We start from the raw sequence: 26,386 nt of genomic DNA, 5'->3' as shown, positions 1-26,386 counted from the left end.
TATTTAGAAAAGCACAAAAACTAGCATGTCTGCTCGCAAAAACTCACACTTCATTTCCCTCCACAAATGCGTTAACTGATTGTTGCTGGGCAACACTGACATAATTACATACGTAGACAAATTTTCCAACAAATTCACACGGTTTTAATATATCTATTGTCTTAATGATTATGCAACACTACGTTTTAACCCAAAACAAGTACAATAAAATGAAATTGGGATTTTATTTATCTATTTATTTATTTGAGATCTGTGACTGTGATCTGGCTTGGGTGGGTGGGCCAGGGCGGGCCCAAGCATATCAGTGGGCGGGCCCGGCACGGGTGTGCCAACAAGTACAAATTAAGAGGGACTTTCATGCCGTGGCTGGACTGCCAATCATAATCGGAGCAATAGACTGCACACATACGCATCAAAGCACCCGTGCTGCTGTGGAGCGCACTGAGCTGAGGGCCAGGTGGGTGTGTCTCGATACAGCGTTTATTTTCATATCAAACAATTTCTTTTTTATTTCGGTGACATTACGAACAGGTGATACGGAATAAACAGCACTCGTAATAACTTCCCATTTCTTGGCTTTAGCAGGTTCTGTAATTCCACTGCTGGCACTGTTAAAAATGACACATTTTCCTTTTTGGATTTCTGAAAGTAGAACTTCAGTCTCAGAGCCCCTAAAGTTGTTCTTTTTGCAACTTGATGCCATTCTCATGACTCAACACTCAAAACTTCCTGGCACAGGAGCGAGGAAGCACAGCTCCTAATATGGTATAGTTTTGGGCGTGGAGTATGCAAATCTACTATCCTCGTGCACGTGCACTTGAATACGCACGGGTGGGATTCATCATTTACGCAGGTCGTTTACACACTTTTTCCGAAGTTAAGAGCGCTTGTTGAATCTGACGTGGCGTGTTCGGACGAGACCTTCGTACGAAAAAAGAGAAATTTTGAATAAAAATACGAAAATGTTCTCGCATGAGGCCCATTGTTTCCTTCTTGTCAATACTATCTGGAATTTTCACTTTTTAAAGTATCTGGTGATGTTTTTATATCTTCACTTCCGCTTGGTTAGTTGGGGCTTTTTTAAACCATCAGCCTTTTTGTCATTTTTAGGGGTTAACACCGCATTATCAACCCAGAAGATTTTCAGGTTCCCTTTGTTGTTGTTTGTTTGGATCAGCTGTACTGCTCTTTGTGAATATTTAGAATTTGTTCAAATAGAGACATAAACTAAATTACACCTAAATTTTCCACCTCCTTTACAGTTGTGTTTATTTGTAGAAAGACACAGGAGTGAGCAGAGAGCACCGATTAGAATGGCTCTTAACATGCTTTCCAAAAAAGAGTCATCCCATAATGTTTCTGTGTAAAGATTATACATATCTTGTGACATATTATGCATTGCCCTATGCTTTGTATCAAGCGTAGACAGTCTGAAGCTAGAGAATGGAGAGATAAAGAGGGGATTGAGATAGCCAGCCAAGGACAGGACCCCAAAAGTATACAGTAATACATTGACCACAGATGGAGTGCACTAATGAGATTTCACAGCAGAACATCCTCCGCCTCTTAACACACCAACTGGATTTGATGCATATATGTAAAATTCTCTTTTTACGCAATAACTGCAATGAGTCATAACTGCAGCCAACCCTGCCCACACATATATAAAGATTGCTAAACTGTTACCTCCCCTTTCTCAGGATTTCTTTACGGGTTGACTTTCGTAATATAAGCAGTCTCAAATATATAGTCTCTATATGTTGCCTTGGATGGAAACTAAACTCTAATATCAAAGGCTATTCAAAGCTTGTAAAGCCAGTAATGTTTTGTTTTGTCTTTATGTTAATGCTAATGATACGCAGTGAGACTGACGGGTGCAACTTTTCCAAAATTTTATTACCAAATTTTGACAGCGACAACATTTTGTTTTTGATATATTGCTTTTTTTTTTTAAAGAATGTACTACCGTTGTCATATATGATAACAGATATAAACAATAGATCTAACACTTACACATAGCTGTTTAGAAAGTGGCAGCAAACAAAAGACATAGAATATAAATAAAATGTTTTAAATATACAAAACAGATTACATCCAATTCAGTGAAAAACCTATGAAAGAACATTATGCGTATATTTTTGTCAGCAGACAGGAGATATATAAATACATAACTATTCACACATCTTCATATGAAAAAGAAAATCAAACTGTTGTCTTTCTTGCATCAATAAAAAACCCAATCCAATCTGTTCAGTTACGGCTTATAAAAGCACACCAGTTCAGATGACGATATAAACTTTGATTAAAGTTCCACTCCAGAAGTTTTTAATCCCCTTAAAACTCATCTGTGTTCTTTAAAAACATACAGTTTTAAATTTGTGCCATAGAAAAAACTCTACATATTTATCCCCATACAGTGAATGGAGATCTATGAATATGCTAATCTGACGCCACCCATTTCTCTGGCCACCAGCCAATGATACTTAGTCCCTGATCAAACTCTCCTAAATTATGGTAAAGCTGGTTATTTGAACCAGAGAGTGATTCACAAGAAGAATACGCTAAGTTTTACAAGGTCATATGCAAGTTGTAGTATCAGAATAGTAATGTATTCATTGTCTATCCACCACCTGTAGAATGGACTAGCTATTAGCTAGCAGGCCAGGGCTGTGACTGCTAACGGCTGCTAACGGTGCTGTGCTAATATCTTCAAAAGAAATTATGTTGTGAATACATTACTATTCTGATGATTCCACTTGCATGCGTTCCTCTGTTCTCTAGTATTTTTGTGTGTTAGATGCTAGCGGTGAATAATTTCTCATAACTTGCACTAGCTTCTGAATTCCGCAGTTCCTAACAATGCAAGCACACTAGCTGTAAAGCCCCACACCGAAATAAGTCAGGATTGGTCCCTGAATTGTTCTATGTGTCCTTTCCATGATTGCTTTTCAGATTCAGAGTAAAAATCTCCAGCCAGAGCACTGATAACTAGTCATGCTCATGATGTCTTGTAATACATAAAAAGATGTTGTGGACTTGTGGAAGATAAAAAACTTTTTTTGGGGAGAGGGACTTTAAAATATGGTTGTGTAAGATCAATAACTGTTACAATCAATGGCGTAGCCACGGGTGTGCCAGGGTGTGCCGGCGCCACCCAAAGAGGCAGCTGGCACACCCAAAAAATTGCCATCAGACGATGCGTTGCGACACCTGCGTTGCGACACCTGCGTTATTTCTGATGAAATAATGAATGCGTTCAAGGCCAAGCCATGCCGTCTTGCCCTTTAAATTGAGAGCTGCGCAGTGCGCACAGGTAAGCAGCAATATCATTGTGTCCTTTACTCTGCTGCTGAGCCCAATAGTTTTGTTCAGATGGTTCAATAGCTTTGTTGATCATGCGTAATGTGGATATGTTATGGCTCTGTGAGAGTGCATGAGTACGCGCATGAGTGTGTTATATTTCACTATGTTCATCTCATTGGGCACGCAATGTCTGTGTTATGTTTTTGCTGTGTTTTTTTGAGAACATAAAGTGTGCTTTTTGTGTTACTTTGTTACTGATTTATTTGAGAGCACGTCACATGTGTGAATGTTTAGACCTGCTGTGAACTACTGTTGACTATTACTGATGAGAATATGAGATGTGATATGTTTTGTGTTAATAATGTTGTATTCGAGTTGAATGTTGGTGGAGGTGTAACACTCTGTTGAAAATAAATTTGGCACACCCAGTATTTGCTGGTGCACACCCAGTGTCTTTTTTCCTGGCTACGCCAGTGGTTACAATGTAACAGGGATTATTGTATAGTGTTTTTTGGGTTAAACAAGGTGGTTCCAGTGATTCACGTATTTACAGTGTTAGCAGCCGTGAGGAGTGAGGAGAACATAGAGTCAGGTCTTTGCTTCAGCACATCTGGAGGATCCAATTCAGCCGCCTGATGGAGAGAACACTTAAATAAGTCTCTGTAAAGTATCATACAAATTCAATCTCTGCATATTCATGTTTGTTTGGTACCTCTCCTTCGTCCATGACCAGAATGCGATCTGCGTGCATCACGGTGTTGATGCGATGAGCGATTGTGAGCACAGTGAAGTTCCTGAAGGCTTCCTTGATCGTATTTTGAATTAGAGCATCGGTTTCTGCATCGATAGAGGCTGTGGCCTCATCCAGGAGAATGATCTGACAGGCAAGGAGGGAAGATTAGCGTAAATGAAACAGGGGCTGGTTTGAGGGGAGGAGAAGTAGGATGGGAAAACTGTAAAATGCAAAAGACATAATGAGCAATCAAACTGCCTGAACAAACCAACGATGCTGAGCTAACTGATGGACATAAAAATGTGGCAACAGTGTCCCTGATACTGGGTGATGTGTTTAGCATAAACATCAGAAACTAAAGGTACACTTAAGCAGGTGTATGGGCATGTATAGAGACCCACAATATTTGCACATATACCTTAGAGTTACGGAGAAGCGCTCTAGCCATACACATCAGTTGCCTCTCGCCTACAGAGAAGTTCTCTCCATTCTCCAACACTGGGGCCTGTAGCTTCCCATCAAGTTTGGAGATCTGAGAGAACACAATCAAATTCAACACTCGTACGTTTAGTACTGCTATAGCTATTAGTGAAAGTAGCATACAGACAGTACATAAAAAGTCCATCATTGTTTAGTTCAGACCAGAGAGCCGTGGTATTCTGGTCTCGTTCTGAGTTACTGCTTGTTGATGACTTGATCGCTTGCACTAAACAGTAGTTCATTTTTGACTCATTGTATTTGCACTTGTTTTAAATCAGTATGATTTAAATGTTGCTGTGCATCTGGCTACTGCTTTTGGTATTCCTTCTTTTACAGTTCTTCTATTGAATGTTTTAGAATGGTTTTATGCACTTCGTATTGCACTGGTCACATACCGAGTCCTTCATGTAGGTCTTCTCCAGTGCTGTCCAGATTTCCTCATCAGTGTAGTTGTTAAACGGGTCAAGGTTGTACCTATGAGCAACTAGAGTTGGTCAATTTACAGACCCACAGCAGTGAGATATGTGTGAAAAAAAAATCCCTGTGAACCCTTGGGTTAGCTTGTCTTACCTGACCGTACCAGTAAACAGTACAGGGTCCTGGGGGATGATGGACAATTTGCTGCGCAAATCCTGCAGGCCAATGGCCATGATATCCACTCCGTCTATGAGGATGGTTCCTGCTGCTGGCTCCACTAGTCTGAATAGAGCGACGCCCAGAGAGGATTTACCTGCATTCACAAGTGTGTGTGGGATGAAATAATATTACAATGTAACTGTTGTCACATGTTGTCACCAACTAAGGATTCAGGATCAGGCACTATCTAAAACAAAGACTGAGAAACAACCACTGTTCTGGATGCCTTACCAGAGCCTGTTCTTCCAACAATGCCGAGTTTCTCTCCACCTTGGATGGAGATATCAAGCCCATTTAGGACAATAGGTGTGTTCTCTCTGTACCTCATCTGATAGTTCCGAAAGGTAATGGCTCCGTTCTTGGGCCAGTCCTCTGGGATCTGAGCCTCCTTTATGTGCCTGGGGGCCTCAGACCTGCAACCCTGCAAGCACAAAAAACAACAGCATTGTGAGAAGAGACAGGATGGATCTCAGAGGATAACTGACTGGCTTTCATGTCCAGAAGGCCAGGACGGATGGATCGGTGGCAGGAGAGACTTCTGACCGTGACGTATTCCAGGAGTCGTTCCACCGAATTGAACCGAGCCTCCACTTCAGTAGACTGTCTCACTACATACTGGAGCATGCCTGTCAACTGAACAACAGAAAAAACAGTAAACACAAATGTTCCAACATGTCTTTGAAATCTAAACTAGATATTGGTTAATTTGCTGTCCAGATTTACCTGTATAGTGTAGGATATGGCCAGGCCTTTCATTGCGGGACTGATGACTTCATCACTGCTGAGTACGACAAAAAGACCCACCAGCAAGGTCATAGAACAAGCCATGAAGTCCAGCCAGAAGGAGAGCCAGCGTGTACCGGAGTGAAACAGTAAATACTGATTGGAGTTGATGTCACTGAAGGTCTTGAACCTACAAGATGACAAAGAACACGCCAGATGTTGTGAACATATCGCTTTATCCAGTCAATGAAACAAGCTGAACAGCACTAATTATCCACACCAGTATCAGGCTCACTGTCAATAGACTAACGCTATCATCTGGAGAGCCTGCTCAAACCTAAAGTAGAGACATATTTAAGCTCTTTGTCTGATAAGGAACTTTAGTATCTTACATTTTTATGAGGCTGTCTCTTATGTTGTAGGCATGGATGGTGCTGAGGCCCTGCAGGGTTGAGGTGGTGAGAGAGATGCATGGAGAGCGACTGATATTTTCCATTTTCTTCATCTGTCGTATACCTCTCTGGAATATGCTGTGGAAAAATCACAACCAATATTCAAGGCCAAATAGTCTTTCAAATAGCACAATTCATCTGCGCTTTCTATATTAAAGAGGAACTGCGGTATTTTCAACATTAAGCCTCTTTTATGAGTCGTCTGCAATGTTTTAGAACCCCCCTCACCGCTTTTTTGAATTTTACTGCTGTCTCCGGTATTTGCCTAATTTTGATTCTTCTCAACCTGCTTCAGAATGGCAAGTCATGTGCATGTCCTAAAAGGTCCGTTTTCAAAATCATCAACTCACCGGAGTGGTTACTGGTGTGCACTGGTAATCCATATCAAATTTTGTTGCGAAAAGTTGCTTCTGTCGTGTTTTATTTGACATTTTGTAAATCCCATTGAGTTCTATGGAAGACTGGATGTTCGTTGATATTACTCCGCCATCAAGTGGTGTGGAGTATAGCAAGTCAGATTCAACTGCTGAGCGGAAGTTTATCCACGGCTGTGAGGTGGCTAAGAAAATAGTGCGAGCATGAACGAGCTGCCAAATAAAACACGACAGAAGCAACTTTTCGCAACGAAATTTGATATGGATTACCAGTGCACACCAGTAACCACTCCGGTGAGTTGATGATTTTGAAAACGGACGTTTATGGTGCTTTTACGGCCCTTTTAGGACATGCACATGACATACCATTCTGAAGCAGGTTGAGTAGAATCAAAATTAGGCAAATACCAGAGACAGCAGTAAAATTCCAAAAAGCGGTGAGGGGGGTTCTAAAACATTGCAGACGACTCATAAAAGAGGCTTAATGTTGAAAATACCGCAGTTCCCCTTTAAGTGCTGTGGTCATCTTTGGACCTAACTGGTATAAACTCACAAGAGAATGAGGGTTAACAGTGCTCCCATAATAATCACAGCTACAAGCATCAGGGGGAAGACAGAAGCGATGATGATGATGGTGAACGTGACATGCACAGAAAACTGCAAGAAAGGGTCCATGTGGAGAGGAAGCACAGTGTCCAACTCCTCTTGATCTTTAGAGAAGCGGTTTAAAATGCGACCTGTCGGTGTTGTGTCAAAGAAACTCATTGGACTGCCAAAAACCTGTGAAAGAAAATACAAACGAAATATACATATTAGTACCGAACGTTCATTGGTAGCTCCCGCAGGTGCCACTTTGGAATAGTGATGTCAATAGATTTGAAGTGGTAGTGTTTGATAGGTTTCTGGGGTACAAATGTTCCACATTACCTTTTTGAACATGGTGTTGTGGAGTTTGCAGGAGGCCCTTAGGGTGACGTGGGTGTAAAAGAAGCATTTAATCACAGCAAGTACCACCATGACGATCACCATCACACCATAAATCATCTGGTAGAAGTGGAGTTGTGGGTTTTTTGTGACGTCGCCCACGTTTGAAGTTGCATTACTCGACTACAAAGAGACAATTTAGGATATTAGAAAGCCAGTGTTGGATAGAAATCTGTTCAACTCAAAATACATTATGCTTGTAACATATTTTACTTCATATATTGTGGGGTTTAAAATTTCTGAGACCACACCAAAAATATATAACATTTTAAGCAGGAATTTTTCAGAAAGTTTAAACATTCTGCAAAACACAAAACAAATTTGGGTGGTGGACTAAGATGAGCTTTTTCATGAGAGAAGACTGAAAATAGTCCCATTCACTAGTGGATTGAAGCTGAACTAACAGAAGAATGTATTCAAGGAGAGTAGAGGAGTGCATACTGTTATTAATGAATTCATTATTAATACTCAAACCAGGAACCTTCTTGTTGTGAGGCAATAGTACTACCCACCCAACCGGTCCATAAGGCCCAAACGGGCTTATAGGTTGTTTGCTCATATGCTTAAATACAACCCAACAAGCATCCCACAATCAGCAGGAGGGAAGTACGACTCATATGAGCATTTTCACATCAGATCAGACATCATTAAGTCTTTTATCAAAGAAATTCCAAAGAAGCTAGAGTGGATGGCTCAGATACGCAGAGCGCTTTGAACCACGTGCCTTCATGGGATGTCAAATTAAGAAAAAAATTTAATTGGCCAAATGTTTTCTTACTTCTGAACTATCTTATTCAGTAAATAACATGACAAAACTTTCCTAAAACAATTCTGTCCCTCTCTGGTTGGTTTTAGGCAATAACAGTACTTGGTCAGGGTTAGAAAACTTTCATGCCTCAGTTCATGGATGGCATTTTTACACTTCATATACAGTTGCTCTCACTACCACTACAGGTCTATTCTTTGAACACAGTCTTATGTTGTATCTGCTAGCATGAACAGAGGACTCATAGGGAGAGGAGGGCAGTCTCTCATTCATATTTTTCAGAGTTTCTACTTCGGAATGGTTCAGCTGATATTGCATAGAATCATTCCGCGTCTCAGACTTTTGGATCTCCCTGTAGATCTGCCCATGTCATACACTGTTGTGGTTAAATATATAAGTCAGAGTACACTGTGTGTGTGTGTGTGTGTGTGTGTGTGTGTTTAGAGTAGAAAGAAAGCAAAGCAGGTTTTATTCTCACCCCATCTCCCTGTCCCAGCCAGTAGCTGAGCCACCAGTTGCTAAAAGCTGTGGATCCAATCATGAGGATTATGTTCAGGATGGCGAGGATGACCATGATGTAGCCTACAGTAACACAGTTACACTGAACTTAATCAGCAGTGTGGAACATATCTGAACTGCACTACTGCAAAGAATCAAGCAAATGCATGTGTGTGTGTGTGTTGTGTCATACCTCCAGCTGCCTGGCAGTACTGGTGGTAGACACTCCAGGAAACTGACCCCTCTGTGGAGGACTCCTGACTGACCAGCTGATCACCAGCATTCACAGCTTGATAATAAAAAAAATTTAGTTATTGCATGATAAAAGTACCCCTAATTTACACCAGCTATGTCCTGCCAAATACTGTAGCTGTAGCTTAATTTTGAGTGTTTTTTCAATTGTTCATTTAGTCTGGTAGCTCCTTGTTTCACTCCTTCCACCACCAGAGGTCCTCAGTGACCCTTTCAGACAGGAGGTCCATGCTTTTGTCAGACCTCACCTGCCCTCTCCGTGACTGTAAATACTTCCAACTGTCCACCCTTTATTTGACAAATTACTTGTGTTCCTTTGTGCCATAGATTTCCAGCACTGTATTTCTGTAAAAAGGGGCTTGGTTGATTTTTAAAGACTTTGTTGCTTATTTTCTGTCCTAAACCAGGTCCCTGTGTTTGTTTACTCTGTACTTAGTACGAAAGAGTGGAGCTCACTCTGTGTCAGCTTTGCCAAGGACAGCATCGCCAAGGTAGTTAAAACGTTCACAAAAGGGGGTTCCAACCTCCAATTTTCTGTTGATTGTTAATTTCCTGTTGGGAAAAAAATCCATATGAAGGAGATATCCCAAATATTAGAGGATTTATAACTTTTGAGCAAGTAATTCTTCAAGAAAGCTCCTATAAACGTTTTAAGGCTGTATATTCATCACCTGGCCTATGGGGACAAAAACATATTTGTCTTGTGGTTTAATTTGTGAACTTGTTAGATATAGTCACCGAATAAAATTGTCAAAACCTTATTGAATTTCAATGAAAAAGTATCTAAGATTTCCAGAGAATATTTGTTCTTTTAATTTATAACAAATCGTTCTTGGTATATGTGCAATTTCAAAACCACAAGTGGTTTAAATGTAGCAGAAGCTGGACTATTAAAAGAATGAAAACATCACATTTGATATATTTAACAAGTAAACTGCACATGTGCAACAAATAGCATTTCCTTCAATATATGGTTCATGGCACAATACAACATTTCCAGTAGCTTAAAATAGATGAATGAAATTCCTTAAGTTAAAAAGGATATGGTGCTCCTGAAGCGGTCAAAAAGAAAGACAAAAAGGATGAAGTGAAAAATTCGAAAGTTGAGTAAACTGACAGAAAAACTAAGTAATACAAAGATATAATGTCATAAATATGATAAATATGTATGTGATACACAATCTTAAGATACAACAACAGTATTTGTACAGTCATGGTTTAGGATATAAAGTTTAAACAAACATGTTTGAGCATGCTGGAAGTTTAAAGTTGTTCGCTTCAAACTGGTCATTTTTGAGGGCAGAGTGGGAAGTGGACCGTGCTAATTTTGTAGACTTACATTTTTGGTCAGCTGTCGTCCCATCAATATTTTCATCTGTCATGTCAAATGCTGAAAGGAGACATCGGTGTTACTTGCTGATCACATCTGCAGCTTTTATACAGTTCCATCATAATATCTAACACACATATTTCTTCTGCTACTCTTGTAAGAAACTAAAACTAATCTTAATGAAAATCCCTTTCTTAACTGTTTATCACTCAAAAAGACTCAAATTACCCAAACAAGCCTAAATAATGCTGTACATATCCAGAAAGCTTTGACCCGATTTCAACCTTTTATCTCCTCCTAGTTATACAGTCACTCTTTTATGCGTGCATAGTTCTTACAGTTTTCTTCACACTCAGCAGAGAACTGCACCAAGAGCCCAACAACATGTTGGACCTATCTATCTATTAATGGTTGACTGACTCCTTTTTCTAAACTGCTTCTTGGGATTTTTAACTTCAAATTTACACAAAATGCCACAACATGAATATCTCCTTTGCATGCTCTCACAGAGAATTCTGTCATTTGTGTCACAGCTTTGATTAATCTATTTTCCATTCTCCGCTACTGAACTGAGGAACATGGAAAGTTATTCCATAAAATAACATATTTTTCTTCCTTGTTTTCTTACCGGGGTTCACTATCCCACTGTCTGCACGCTCTCTGAGCTCAGCCTCTTTCAACTGTGCAGCATCTTGGGGCACCTCCTCTTCCTTCTGAGTCTGACAATGAAGACAATAAAGAACATCTAGTTACAGCTCAGTCTGCTTAAAATAACCAAGCGTGTGGAACACACTGTCTCTCGCTTTACAGCTAACATTTCTGTTTATGGGTTCATGAGCTTGTAAAACAAAAAGGACGAAGTGAGGTGATTTTACAGATGTAGTTAAATGAAAAGAGAAAATGCGAGAGTGGAAGTAGCCACATTTTTTTGCCACTCTTACTTTGGACTGCTCCATCTGGTAGTTGCTGATGAGCTGAGCGTAGCGACCGTTGGCTTTCATCAGTGACAGGTGATTTCCAGCCTCCCGGACCTCCCCATCCTCTAAAACTAGGATGTCATCACAGAATTCCAAATACTACAAAGCAGAAATAAGGACGACCATGTCAACAAAACCAGCTCAGCTCTGCAGTCAGAGCCCCACAAAGCAGACTATAGTCTCCACTTTCACATGTGCTCACAGATTTATGGCTTTTGTCCTTATCTACAGACACAGGGCAGTTGAGTCATAATCACTGGAAACACATAAAGGGAGACAACAGTCAGATACCACTTCCTGATGTGTGATTTACCTACTCCAGTGAGGTGGTTCAGAGCTTATTTTCTAGAATGAGTGAAATATAAATATAAACATATATTATATAAAACACTGGCATAGCCAGAAAAAAGACACTGGGTGTGCACCAGCGAATACTGGGTGTGCCAAATTTATTTTCAACAGTGTTACACCTCCACAAACATTCAAAAGAATGTATCTCTCGAATACAACATTATTAACACAAAACACACCCACACGTTGTGTGCGTTGTCATCAGTAATAGTCAACAGTAGTTCACAGCAGGTCTAAACATTCACACATGGGACGTGCGCTCAAATAAATCAGTAACACAGTAATACAAAAAGCACACTTTGTGTTCTCAAAAAAACACAGCAAAAACATAACACAGACATTGCGTGCCCAATGAGATGAACATAGTGACATATAACACACTCATGCGCGTACTCATGCACTCTCACAGAGCCATAACGTATCCACATTACGCATGATCAACAAAGCTATTGAACCATCTGAACAAAACTATTGGGCTCAGCAGCAGAGTAAAGGACAAAACGATATTGCTGTTTACCTGTGCACACTGCGCAGCTCTCAATTTAAAGGGCAAGACGGCGTGGCTTGGCCTTGAACGCATTGATTATTTAATCAGAAATAACGCTACGCATAGGTTGCCAGGGGCAGGTGTCGCAACGCATCTTCTGACGGCAATTTTTTGGGTGTGCCAGCTGCCTCTTTGGGTGGCACCGGCACACCCGTGGCTACGCAATTGCTACACACATATACGCATCAAAGCACCCGTGCAGTTGTGGAGTGCACTGAGCTGAAGGCCAGGTGGGTGTGTCTCAATACAGCGGGGGGCAAACTGCTCTATAGCCCAGAGAAGGCATGCCAGATTTCCACAATATTGCCATGAGGGTCTCCTACTACCTGAACCAGCCCAGGCAAACCAGAATGTGTGGTGCCAGAAGACCCATTAACTGCCCCATCAAAGTGCCATCATGATGAGGCAACAACTGACTGCACGGCTTTAGTTGCAGTCGAGCCATGGCGAAACATTTTTTTTTAAGCCATGTTCATATCAAACCATTTCTTCTTTATCTCTGTGACATCACGAACTACAGGTGACACGGAATTAACAGCACTAGTCATTGCTTCCCATTTCTTCGCTTTAGCAGGTCCCGTAATTCCACTGCTGACACTGCTAAAAATTACAGTTTTTCCTCTTTGGATCTCTGAAAGCAGAACTTCAATCTCAGAGCCCGTAAAGTTGTTCTTTTTGTGCTTGATGCCATTCTCATGACTCAACACTTAACACCTCCTGGCACAGGAGCAAGGAAGCACAGTCTAATATGGTATCATTTTGGGGGTAGAGTAACAGGCCACCTCACTAAGTATGTTTTCCAAATCACGCATCATTGGATGCTTGTCATGGCTAACTTAACTAATCTAGCTAACGGTAGCCAGTAGAGATTTGGTACTAGCACCAATGCACTTTATGTGTAGCACATATATTTCTATAAACAGTAAAACTCAGTGAGGCAGTGGGATGAACTCATGAGCTGAAAAACAAGGTGTGTAAATGTGAGTTGAAGATTACGTGAAGATGTTCTGTGCAGCAAAGCATAAATTATATAATTTGGCAGGTAAGCCAAGGTGAGATGTCTGGCTGAGGACAGAGGCACATTTAGATTTGACCTCCGTTAGCTGTAAAGCTAAATGATATAATTTATGCTTTGCTGCACAGAACATCATCAATCTTTAACTCACATTTACACACATTGGGCCTCATGCAACAACCGTTGGTACACACAGATTTGTTCTTAATCGTGCTTACGAGTGATTTAAGAGAATTTGCGCATTCACCAATCTTTTCGTATTTTTTACGTTTTCTTTCAGGTACGAACAGAATTTACGAGTGATCCAGACCTGTCGTAGGAGTTTCGTAAAATAGTACGCTGTTAAAATTGGCTTTGTTCTTAGACATTATGAATGAAATAATCTCTGTACTTTTCCATGATGACCTAAAGTGATCCAGGAATGGGGAGACACAACAATTAGCCTGGGAAAGCAAGGGCAGATTCACACACACACACATTGTTTTGGCTGATCCAGAGAATATGACGAAGCATGTTGAACCTACTCATGTCCAATCATATTCGGTCGAGTGCGAGTCCAACCTATGAGACTATAAATAAACATGATACCCGGAAATCAGGGCGCAGTCTGACAGACTTCCTGCGGGAGCTCTTTCCCACTGAGCCCAGCGCTGATATGCTTGACGTGTGACTACCAATAAACACTTTATTTAACTTGAGATTCCTCCGGCTTGTTCTTGAGCTGCCATAGAAAGAATCGATCTAACACCGCTGTTATTCCAATCAAGTTTCCTTGACTAATGGATTGTATATTTAATTACTTTGAAGCAAACATAAATAAATATACATTATACCCCATAATTATGCTGAAATTATTCTGTTTGACTTAAATTATGCAAAAATTGAGGGTTAATTTGACTGTATATAACAAGGTCAATGGGAAGTGTAACCAGCCTCACCACCCTTGGATTTTTGGCCACTGGAACCTTTCAGAGGGAGATTGGAGACAGATCAGGGGTGTCCCAGTCCTCTGTGAGTCGTGCGCTCCCCTTGGTCATCAAAGCTCTCATCAGTTTATCACCCATGGTACATCAAATTCCCATACACCGCTGTCCAACAAGTCCAAATTAAGAGGGACTTTCATGCCATGGCTGGACTGCCAAACATAATCGGAGCACTAGACTACACACATATACGCATCAAAGCACCCGTGCTGCTGTGGAGAGCACTGAGCTGAAGGCCAGGTGGGTGTGTCTCGATACGGGGGGGCAAACTGCTCTATAGCCCAGATTTGCACAATGAACAAGGGTCTCCACCTGAACCAGCCCAGGCAGACCAGAAGCTGTGGTGCCAGAAGACCCCCCTCATGGACCACCCCATCAAAGAGCCATCATGATGAGGCAACAACTGATTGCACGGCTTTAGTTGCAGTCATCGATCGCCTGGCCATGGCGAGACTTTTTTTTTTAAGCCATTTTCATATCAAACCATTTCTTCTTTATTTCGGTGACATTACGAACTACGGGTGACACGGAATTAACAGCACTCGTAATTGCCTCCCATTTCTTCGCTTTAGTAGGTTCTGTAATTCCACTGCTGACACTGCTAAAAATGACAGATTTTCCTTTTTGGATCTCTGAAAGCAGAACTTCAATCTCAGAGCCCCTAAAGTTGTTCTTTTTGCGCTTGATGCAAATTTTCATGACTCAACACTCAACACGTCCTGACACAGGAGGGAGGAAGTGTTGCCTTATGTGGTATTATTTTGGGCGTGGAGTATGCAAATCTACTATCCTTGTGCACGTGCACTTAAATACGTACGGGTGACATTCATCATTTACGCAGGTCGTTTACACACTTTTTCCGAAGTTAAGAGCATTTGTTGAATCTGACGTGGCGTGTTCGTACGAGACCTTCGTACGAAAAAAGTAAGAGAAATTTAGAATAAAAATACGAAAATGTTCTTGCATGAGGCCCAATGTGTTACATCCCCTTTCCTTAAAAAAGAGGAACTGAGGATATAAATTGATATCCTTGCTAGATATAAGATTTGAGCTGCTCAACAGTCCTTGGATGGTGTTGTCTGATTCTTACATAACACTTCATGCATTTGCAAAAGGGAATAGATCTGGACTGCAGGTAGGCCAGTCATGCACACATATTGAGGCCTTGAAGCCACACTTTTGTAAGTCTTCCAGAACAAGGTCAGGCATTGTTCTGGAAATGATGTGGCCTTGATAGTAGCACCTCTCTAAAATGCCAATATATGCATCTGCATTAATAGCATCCTCACACATATGCAAGCCACCAATGCTGCAGACACTGATGCCATTACAGACGCTGCCTTTTGTATTTTTCTCTGATAGCCTAGATGGTCTTTCTAATCTTTGGCGTGAGGAGCAGGGCATCTGTTTGCTCTGTTTATACCCAATTCTGACATCCTAACATGTCAGCAAATAATCTGCTGATTGTAGAATCTTCCAGAAAAGTCTTACTAGTTTATTCAATTAACTTTACTTTCTTTTTCTATTTCCTGGCTGCAGTATTGTAATCCTGGTCGAGTCAATGTTAACATTGTCAAAAAGGTGAAGAATAAATCTATACATTACGTCTTTTTCTTTACAGTTAAAGCTACTTAGCTTAAGATTGACTATTTGCTTTAAAGAAAAAAAAAATGATGGTCCTACAGTACCTGCAGCTGGTGTGTAACCAGTATGACAGATTTTCCTTTCAGCTCCTTCTTTATGCATTCTTCAAAAATGTGTTTCCCCACATGGGCATCGACAGCAGATAATGGATCATCCAGCAGGAAGATATCTTTAATGGAGTAGACAGCTCTGGCCAGGCTGATCCTCTGCTTCTGTCCCCCAGACAGATTCAGCCCCCGCTCTCCAATCTGCCAACAAAACAGCAGAAAGATGCTAAGACCACTCCCCAAAGGGTCTAGTACACCAAAAAGGAATGAATAAATGAACATAAAAAGGAATTCTTCTCACAGAATACATTTGAAAGAAAAAACACATTTGCAAAATAAGACACTGAAAGAGCTGGAAGAAACTTGAGTGAAGTCAGCAAGATATTTCCAGCTATAAATAAACAGAAAAATCAACTTCAAAGACCTCGATTACACCTAGAAAGTTTGGAAATCCACATGACAAAAAACAGGTTTTTGATTTATTATGAATGTGTGCAATGCAACATTTGTGCACTTTGCATATTAAGTTATATTTCTGTGTATCATAAAGACATACAGTCAAAGACATGTGAGCAGCATCTGATTTACATCAACATCAGCTTACTTTGTCATTTGGGTTTCTTTCATTTATTTGTTTCTAACACTACAGGAATTAAACATAGGGCTTTTTTTGGCACAACATTCTATTAGTAACTGATTTGATATTGATTCAGTTAACTTGAACTATGAATCACCTGGTTTGAATTAAAAAACTGCAATGCTGGGAACCAGGAATCAAGCGTTATTGATCTACAAACAAACTCTCTTTTGGAGGTTGGCAGGGGGAGGGATAAATCAGACTTACACTCAGCAATGCCATGTGAGACCGGATTTTTTTTCTGTATTTTTATGCCCACTTAGTGTTTTACTAGGCTTAGGTAACAGAATTTCTTGGTTATTGTTAGGAAAACATCACATTTTAAGCATTCCAAAATGGCGCTTTGTGGTAAAAGACATTCTGGGTACTTTCAGACATTCACTCCTTTTAAATAATCTGACAACAGCTGACCATGTGTGTCATGTGTGAATGAGCTCATGATGCAACAACCCTACTAAAGCCCAATTCGCACGGGATAAGTATTACCTATGGATCACTGGTAATTCGCAACTACCCCCGCACCTCTGTAATTTTTTGTGGCGCATTCGGACAGGACAAGCAAAAGTCTGTAATTTACTGAAATCACAGACATCATGAGCGGATATTCCGTAATTGTCGTAACTTCCTGTTTTGCCCCGTTGTACCTGGTTGTACACATAGGTTGAACACACAGGTGTGCGTTCAGACGGGACTTAAATTACCACAGGACGTCTGTGTTTCGCCGAAATACAGTAGGTAATTCGCGGCGGAATTATTACCCCACAAATCACGGACATGGCGCATTCGCACAGGACTAAGAACTCAGACATTCTCCGCAATTATTCCGAATTACGGGGGGTCCATAGGTAATACTTATCCCGTGCGAATTGGGCTTAAGTCGGACTTGGGAACGATAACATTACCACTCTCAGCGCTGCAAAAGTCTGAGCTGCAGCAGTCACATCACCAGTCAGACATGCGCAGTAGCAGAGGCTCTTAATTAAATCAGTCAATCATGAGGGAAAGAATGATAAAATCATGAACCAAAGAAATCCCAGTGAGTCCTTTTTCGTAACTCTTATGGCTTTTTTGTCATTGAAGTCCCCAATATTACTTTAAAACTGATGCAATAAGAAAAAGTATCCAAACTTTGTATGTCCCCTGTGCATTTATTGCAGAGGTAACGACTCCCATCTCTCCTCTGCTTTACCTGTCACCAAACCCCCATAGCAGCAATGACTGGGAAAGTTTGCTTAATTATCCTTGTTTTCCTCTGTTTAGGTGTCAGTGATGATTTAAGTTAGATTTTTCTGTTCAATTTGCATCTTAAATCATTTGATATAATTTGATTATAATGAACTGGACTGAATTTGATTCTAATTAGAGGGATTTGGACCCGCGACCCGACCCCCGGAAAAGCGGAAGATAATGGATGGATGGATGGATGGATGGATGGATGGATGGACTGTATCTTTAAAGTACTACAGGCCTGCTTTTGTCGTGAATTCCTGCTATGTCAGTAAAACTGCATTGAATAAACTGAATTCTAATGGCTAAATCCTTTTTCCTTCAGCCAGTTTCTTACAGGTTAGTCACTGTTTCTGCCAGTATGGTTTGTATTTTTTTGTGTTGTGTGGTGCATTTCCTATTTCCAAGGTATAATGCTTTGTGTATTCTGTGCTGACTCGTTGTCATCTTCCTTGGTCGACCTGTATGTTTCCCATTTTCAACCTTCCCATTTTGAAATGACTTTCTCCAAATTTGAGACACATTTGGCTGGAAACACTCCAAGTTGAATTACCCGCCTTGAAGACATATTATAATCCTTTCCATTGTTTCCATAGGTAGTTCTCTTGTTTCCTGCCAATTCACCAGCTGCAACAGCTCATCATTATTGCCATTAATTACGACAATTTTAGATGATATATTTGAGGAATGCTTTGCAAAGCCACAATTGTCAGCTTTTTAATAAAATAGTTTTGCGCCATATCAGTGAATTTTTTTTCCCCATAAAAGAAAACAGCTGAGTGGACATTTTCCAAGACTCCATCCACCTATCCATTTTCTATAACCGCTCAATCAAATTCGGGGTCTGGGGGGGTGGAGCCTATCCCAGCGGCCATTTGGTGAGAGGTGGGGTGCAGAGTGGTGATGCAATTATTTTCTTTTGTACTGTATTAGGCAGCCTCTTCAGAATGTGTCTTAAAAATTGTATGTATGATGATTGCTTTATCAGAACAAAAGCAATCAGACCAGGTGCAGGAGCCTCCTGGGAGGAAGAGGTTAAAAGAGAGTACCTACCTCAGTTTGATCACCATATGGCAGTATTTTGAGGTCAGCTCTGAGGCTGCAGACATCCACAACTCTGTCATATCTGTGGAGTAACATTGCATGACAGCTTATTGGTTTATTGTAAGGTAAGAAAATTCTATTGAACCATTAAAAAAATGTCAAAAATACATCAAGAAATGCGAGCAGGTGTTTTATATGTGAAGTCTAACAAGCTTATATCAGCCCATGCAGCAATAAAAGTCTATTTATATTGTATAAACTGCTTTGACTAAAGGACACACAATTTTACTAAATACTGTTCATATCAGCTTACTCCTATGTGGAACAGGTATGTTAACACTGCTTTAAATGATTTTTCCTCTGATATACAGCCCCCAGTAGTGTATGAGAGTTTTCACTCTCTATAAAGTCTACACTGTACATGGGTCAGCAGTCAGTCTTTCGACATCTCTGGTACGAGGTTGGTTTCAAAGGATAAAGCTGTCAGACGGGGGAGATGACCTCTGCTCTTGTTTGACTACCTTGCCAGATGAGACTTTGCAGAGATAAAAGGGACTTTCTCCAAGTTAAACATTTTTCATGTGAGATAACCTTAGCATGTGCTCTTTAACTGAGGCTTGTTTTTATGGTCTGTGTTAGTGTAGAATAGTAGAAAGACCTTCTATTCTTTTCATACTCAACTGTTCTTTATGTATAAGTGGCAACAAAAATTTGAGGGTGAAATTACTTGGCCTGATCAAAAGGTTCCCCCATCAGGATATTTTCTTGCACAGTCCCGTGGAATATCCAGGCCTGCTGGGAGACGTAGGCAAACGTCCCGTTAGCACTGATGGAGCCCTGGAGAAGGTGCATCTAAAAGACAAAAATGAGCAGACAGTCATAAGAAAAGCTTTATGCACTCATCAGATAACTGAGACGTAAAGAAAGCATCTTTTGTGTGACTGAGTGGCAGGGAATGATAAAGGGAAACGACCAATAAAAGTGCCAAGAAATATGATGAGGCCAAAAAACACAAGAGGGACCAACTTGTTCCAAAATGCTGGAAATCAGTGACGTCTTACCGCTCCCCACATTCCCACAAACACCAAGCAGGTTGCCCTTCAGGAAATAACACACAGATGTTTAGTTTATGCTGAGCAGAAATGATATAAACTAATTTATCTTCATCACAAGCGCAGCACACCTTAGGGAGTGTGAAGGAGATGTTTCTCAGGGTTGGTAAAGTGTCAGTCTTTCCATTCTCTGACGTCTCCTCGGTGTTGTGCTCCTTTCCCACACCGGCCGGGGGGGCTGGACGGCTGTCTGATTTGGTCCAGGACAGCGTAGCATCTTTCATCGCTATAGCTGAATCGCTGTCGTTCCTCTGCATCAGGTAAGGCTCTGGGTTCTGGATCAGCAAGACTTTCTGAAACAGCCACATGTTGGGTTCATAAGCTGCCTCGGGTTTTTTGAAAATCAAGGTGGTATTTATGAGAAGTACGACATGCGTGTCACTAAAGGGTGAGGTTTTTACAGTCATGGACTTTACATCACTAAATATCATCAAAGCTAATTAACCTTTATCTAAGTTACGATGGGATGCTATTCCTGTTGTTGACCAAACTGCAGCTCCCATCGTAACCTGTCATAACGGCGTGTGTATTAGTAAATGCCTCGAACACCAGCCTGTTGAGCAGCGTTCAAAAGGAAGAATTTACCCTTAATCGTGCTACAGACACGGCAGCTTCAGCCAGGGCCTTCACCGACAAGGGCATCAAAGCGAGGCAGAACCTCATTGAGTTGAAGATGGCAATGGTAGTAAAGGCCTGGTAATAACAGAGAGCGATGCTCAAACAATACACAGAAACAAGTCGACAGATAATTATAAATGAAAGGCGACTGCGAATGAACACTTCAGTGACACAAAATGGTTGACACGGACTTGCGACCCCCACATGCTGACAGCGGATCACACTGCACCTCTACATGCAACAATGCGGCCGCACTCACATCAGCAGTGTTGAGCTGCAAGCCCAACAAAGTGTGCACCAGGAAGGTGAGGACGGTGGCGAGGGTGGGGATGATGCTGGTGATGCTGGTGTTTGCATTCTGGATGTAGCTGACCAACCCAAGTTGTTTCTTCTCATTTTTCCTCAAACCTGTAAATTAGGAAAAAAAACAACACAGTTTAATGCCTCGTGTGCCAAGATAAACGCTGCTTTACATCCTCACAAAGACAACTTGATTGTTTTAATCTAAATCCCTATTTCTTAAAAAGTCAGGACAATGTGTAGGACTGCGATAATTTCAACATTCGGAAAACCCCTTGATTGACTGGAAAAATAAATGGAAGATATCGAACACTGAAACTGAGCAGATTTAGCATTTGTAGAAAGCGTTGGCTTTTTTTAATTGGATGCAAGCAACAGGGTAGAAAAGGAAAAGTTGACGCTCATCACTGTGTTGCATCACCTCTTCTCCTCACAACAAACTAGAAGAGACCAGCCGCTGTATTTACGATGTTCAAATGTCTTGCAAGAATAACTCTAAGTTTTCATTTTCTGCATGATGTCATCAGTCTCTGATTTCTTTGAAGAAATTCTGGCCCATTCATTTTTACAGCATTGCTTCAATTCATTGAGGTTTGTGGGCATCCATTTATTCAGAGCTCTCTTAAAGTCCCGCCAGCATTTCAGTCAGGTTAATGTCTGGACTTCGGGCCATTGCACGGCGAGATTTACCTGGATTCTCTGAAACTTTAATTGTGGAAATTCAGAATTTTTTGCAATTTTTTTACCTTGATAATTATTATGTAAAGGTACAGTATAAATAAATCCTGGTATTTGACATGGAAGACAAGTTAAAAGCAAACTGGTGCGCATGCAGCTGTGTGACTCACTTGCAATCGTCTTCTCAAAGGACTCCTCCCAGGCGTACATCTTGATGAGCTTAATGCTGTTGAGAATCTCATTCATTGTGCGAACACGGTTGTCTGTTGTCTGCATGGCTTTCCATCTTAATTTGTTAATAATTTTGGCCAAGAAAAACTGCAATGAAAAAAAAAGCAAATACGTTCAATCTATAGTTAACTTTGGGTTTTTAAAACATGTACTCAATTTTGCGAAAAGACAGAAATCCCTAAACATTTCCTCATTAAAGACTGTATATTCGGCTCCATTTTTCTAATTAACCAGCATATCATGTCATTTTGTTTTGATATTGATCAAGATTATAGTATGCACAGACAAGTTAGAGACTACTGGGACCTGATCTACAGCACACATCGCATCGCATTTGTCCGAAATCTTTTCTTTGTGTTCTTAAGCAGGGGCTGATCCAAAGGGTGCCCAGGGATGGTCCTGGCCACCATGGATTTAAGCCTGGCCACTCTGACCATTCCAAACAACCAATGGCAAAGTCCTTTAGAAAGCTATATACTAATAAAACTGGAGTTTCGTGAGTAAATTAAATAAATACCCGTGCAGCTACGTGCCAAGCAGGAAATACAGAAGTGAAACTTCAAATTGCCTGTGATCCCATTGAGAGTAATGGTCTCAACCTGGCCAAACCTCTAAACATTTTCTGTCTCCACCACTGCGCTTAAGGTATGCCCGAAGTGTTTATACTGAATGAATGCTTCCACTAAGTGCATGATTCTAATTGCTACAGTAAGTCAGTTTGCTAGCTCTGATCGTGATGTGCATCAGTAAATCATTTTGTTTATACTAATTATGAAGTTGATGTACACTGGACCTGCACTGGGACAAAGATGACGTAAACGCAGACTCCGGTCAGCGCGGTGTAGCCAAGAATATAGCAAGCATACACAATACACACGACAAAGAGCGCCGGAGTGGACAGTGTGAAGCTCGCAAACAGCACTGCCTCAAATAATTTGTGGCCGTCGTTGGTCAAGATGTTTATCATCTGGATGTGAGGAAGGCAGAGAGACACAGAGAGAATCAGAGATATTCCTAAACAAAATCATTAAAGTCATTTTCAAAGAAAAAAATAAATGAATGGACACTCAGATTCTGATGCATTAAAGAACTCTTAAGAAATATGTAGGTATGATAAGTGTAAGTGTGCCAACCAGACTTTACCTCTCCCATGGATATGCCGCTGTGCACCCGCAGAGAGATGATCTTCTGAAAGGCCACAGAGGAGAAGGCCCCTTTCAGTCTGACTGCTGTGCGCAGGTTGATTGCCCACAGCAGGGATATGAAGAAAGCTTTGCAGAATTCTGAGATGAACAGAGCGAAGGCCAAACCAACACCATACGTCACTGTGGACTTTAGTGGGTCTTCAGTATAGTTCAAGATCTCGTTGACAAGAACAGCCTGACAGGACAAGGTGAAAGAGAGGTCTGTGATGCTTGAAAAGGGCAACAGAGCATGTTCAAAGTTCACAGGTCCAGGTCGTCAGCGGTTTCCATAAATCCACCATAAAGAACATATGAATGAATGTGTGAACTGGTTATATCTACTTAAGTTTATACTAATCTTAAACTATGCTATTTCAGAACAAAATGCACTTCGGATCCTTACATGTTTCAGATAGTATCTGATGCAGATAGGTAAAGGAAGAAATGAAGATGACAAATTAGGGGGGTTGTGTTTGACATGTTAAGTCACAGATGCCATGATGATTCACCCATACAGGATCGATAGAAATGTTTCAGTTGCTCCTGATTGTCAGCTTGGTGTATTAGGGCCCCAACACATTGCTCCACAATCTCCCAAAGTTGTTCAATTTGTTCAATGAAAAATAAAAAGTACAGTGTTGGCAGAAGGAACAAGGAAATAAGAAGACTTAAATCATGATAGTTACTTTCCCTTAAGTTTACAGAGTGACAGGGTACCACCAGGGTCCAAGAGGTTAGGATTGTTCCTTAACCAGTTAGTGGTTAATAGTTACTCTTTGGTTTTGGATATCAGAAACCAAATTTCACACTGCAACATTAAATAAGTGCTTTCCAGTCATTTGGGCACTGTGTCCATTTACATTTGAGCATTAGTGAGGTAAGATTAACACATTTTTCTTAGTTTTTCTACTCTCCTAATCTCCTGCTTTTATGTAATGTACACGTATAAAATCTAGAATACATAAAAAAAAAACACCTTAACAACAGAAACAAATCTAACTGCGCATTTCTGTGTCATTAAAGGTAAACTAATAATAACATACAGAATGTAGAATATTATCAGCTGTAAGGAGCTTTTCTTTTTGTTACAGGTGCTTTTATTTTTTATATGTTAATGATGTTTTGGTACTAATACCTTGTACTTAGGAATAACACTTGCAATTGTGTTTTTTACAGTATTGTTCTGGTGTTAAAACATAAGTAAAAGATCTGATTATCTGCTCCATCACTGCTTCAAAATCAAGACAGATTTACAGTGATTGTTACACTCGGACAAACATCAGAGAGGACCATGGGAGCCTCTGATAGAATAGGAACTGGGACTGCAGATATTACAAAACAGTGACTCACCGGGCCGAAAAACGCTCCGAACATGGCAAGGATCCCAGCAACGACAGACAGAATCAGCCTGGTTCGTTGAAAACGAAGGATCGCACGGACCAGTGAGGCTTTTTCCAGGCCTTTCTTTGCCACCTCTTCCTCCCAGAGTCTCTGCAGTCTGTGAAAACAGTCAACAGTTTGCACCATTTTAAACTAAATTCGATTGTTTTCCCACTAGATATGGGGATGAAACATTTTCACAGTTCACAAATTCATGAGTCATTTAGCAGATTTCAAGTTTTGGCAACTTGGCCGATGACATAAAGAGATATATTGTTATTGGATCAAATCATAGCAAAGTAATGTGAATCGGCAAACAGAGTTCCGGAACCTCTCTCCACTGGTGTCGGCTACGTCGAATTGGGACAGGCCCAGAGAGGACAAGTCCAGCCTATTTCTAAATATGGCCCACATCATGGGGGTCATCCAGGCAAAGGTTGCGAAGGACAGGAAGCCGGCTTTGTCCACAGGGTGCGATCTGGACATACAGAATAAGCCAATATCAGCTTTGCCAAGTGAAGGTGTCAAATATCCAAAATTCATGGATTTTATCAGGAAGTGTTTATATACAAGTCCACACAGTATATCAATCGTAAAAACTGACTGTGGAGAAGACCAGCGGAATGGTTTGAGAGTCTGTAGGCTGTGGTGGTATTTTCTAAACGTGGAAGGGTGGACCATGTTGTGGTTGGCTGCATCAGTGTGTTCTGGACTGAAGACCTCAGATCCGGTTCTCCATCGGATGCCATCGTCGGTCTAAAGAGTCCAAAATGCAAAGAGGTGCAGTGGATGACGCATACGGAGCGGCAGAGATTGAGAGGGTAAGGAGCGGTGAACATATCAATTCATGTCAGTGAGTCTCACAGAGTAGATCAAACACATCTGCAGAAGAAACACAGGATGCAGGCGAAACAATAGGAGAGGAAAAGACCTCAGGCAGCGAAAGCAACATGTTAACAGGTCTGGAACGCTCTGCTCATAGCTGGTGTTTATTCTGTAGACTTACAAAAGACACAGTGCTGTTCTTCTCCAAAGAATATTCTTTCTTCATTTTGCCCTAAAATTGAAAAGAAAAAAAAAGGATGGAGGGTCAATATGGTCCAGCCAACAGAAACAGGATCACACTGGAGAATGATATAATGTTACATGAGGAATCACAGAGATAATACATCTTCTGACTTTGATAGTCACAAGGACTTTAAGCACAAATATTCCTCCATCTTAAATCAAAGAGCATTCAGAGCCATTTAAAACAACTGAGTGTAAAAATCTGTTACCGCAGGACCATTGAATAGACTTCCTCTCTTGTTTCATAACTACTATCTAAAAATACCGTCAATGAATTACAGGAGTTCTCCTCATGGGTGCCTCTCACCTCTATTCACAGTGTGCCAAAGTTCCCACGGCTAAATTAAATGCACATTCACGATGATAAGTCTGCGTGACCTTTGTTTCTGCATAGTAAATCCTTGGAGAGCTGAAAAGGCAAAACTTAAATGTACTTGTAAAATGAACTCTAAAAGTGATCTATTACAAGGTTATATCAGTCATAAAAGGCATTGGTTACAGCTCATAGCGAGTGAGCAACCGAGACACGAGCACTACCAAAGGGGGTCTGGGGGGTGGGTCGCGATGACACAGGTCTTTTGAAGCATGTCCTGGGCTTCTAAATTCATCCTAGCTCGAACAATTATCACTGAAAGCTCATGGGGTCACGTAAACAGCATTACTAATGTCACGCCTGCTGCTCCTGTAACGCAGCACTGAGGAACAACACAGCCTCAGCACCCTATTAAAATGCTCTTAATCTGTTTTATCAAGAAAAGAAAAATTGTCTGATGAAATTTCTAAATGCTGGAGTTAGAGGTGCTGAAATGGTA

General features: G+C 40.9%; 1 protein-coding gene across 2 annotated transcripts; it reads right to left on the bottom strand.

Moving 5' to 3' along the window:
- Positions 1 to 2,102: 2,102 nt before the first annotated feature.
- abcc12 (ATP-binding cassette, sub-family C (CFTR/MRP), member 12) lies at positions 2,103 to 25,963 on the bottom strand. Of its 2 annotated transcripts, XM_075472625.1 has the most exons (31): positions 25,882 to 25,963; positions 25,513 to 25,563; positions 25,111 to 25,262; positions 24,838 to 24,984; positions 24,477 to 24,624; positions 23,086 to 23,322; positions 22,736 to 22,909; positions 21,882 to 22,029; positions 20,993 to 21,141; positions 20,701 to 20,808; positions 20,187 to 20,408; positions 20,030 to 20,101; positions 19,731 to 19,855; positions 19,013 to 19,085; positions 16,093 to 16,296; positions 11,473 to 11,607; positions 11,160 to 11,250; positions 10,541 to 10,591; positions 9,143 to 9,238; positions 8,930 to 9,033; positions 7,629 to 7,808; positions 7,255 to 7,481; positions 6,268 to 6,405; positions 5,876 to 6,065; positions 5,696 to 5,785; positions 5,384 to 5,573; positions 5,087 to 5,246; positions 4,912 to 4,990; positions 4,455 to 4,568; positions 4,016 to 4,180; positions 2,103 to 3,935 (listed from the first exon to the last, which is right to left on the bottom strand). In XM_075472625.1, exons 2-31 carry the CDS (start codon positions 25,555 to 25,557, stop codon positions 3,843 to 3,845), a joined length of 4,107 nt encoding a protein of 1,368 aa, XP_075328740.1. In that variant the 5' UTR covers positions 25,558 to 25,563; positions 25,882 to 25,963; the 3' UTR covers positions 2,103 to 3,842. The 2 variants fall into 2 exon arrangements, with proteins under 2 accessions (XP_075328740.1, XP_075328739.1); XM_075472624.1 differs by lacking the exons at positions 20,701 to 20,808; positions 20,993 to 21,141; positions 21,882 to 22,029; ... (5 more) ...; positions 25,513 to 25,563; positions 25,882 to 25,963 and having other exon boundaries at positions 20,065 to 20,101; positions 20,187 to 20,210.
- Between the last annotated feature and the right edge of the window lie 423 nt (positions 25,964 to 26,386).

Source organism: Odontesthes bonariensis, chromosome 1, assembly GCF_027942865.1.
Source record: "Odontesthes bonariensis isolate fOdoBon6 chromosome 1, fOdoBon6.hap1, whole genome shotgun sequence".
NCBI classification, from domain to species: domain Eukaryota; kingdom Metazoa; phylum Chordata; class Actinopteri; order Atheriniformes; family Atherinopsidae; genus Odontesthes; species Odontesthes bonariensis.
Note: the sequence above shows the minus strand (reverse complement) of the source record. Positions and strands in the feature narration are given on the sequence as shown.

Excerpts from the sequence above, each read along its gene's own strand:
- abcc12 (XM_075472625.1), bottom strand. The coding sequence starts at position 25,557 with ATGAAGAAAGAATATTCTTTGGAGAAGAACAGCACTGTGTCTTTT. Across the intron at positions 20,809-20,992 it reads TGCAGCTCAACACTGCTGAT|GCCTTTACTACCATTGCCAT; the intron begins GTGAGTGCGGCC and ends TGTTATTACCAG. Across the intron at positions 19,856-20,029 it reads TTTCCAGCATTTTGGAACAA|ATGCACCTTCTCCAGGGCTC; the intron begins GTTGGTCCCTCT and ends TTTGTCTTTTAG.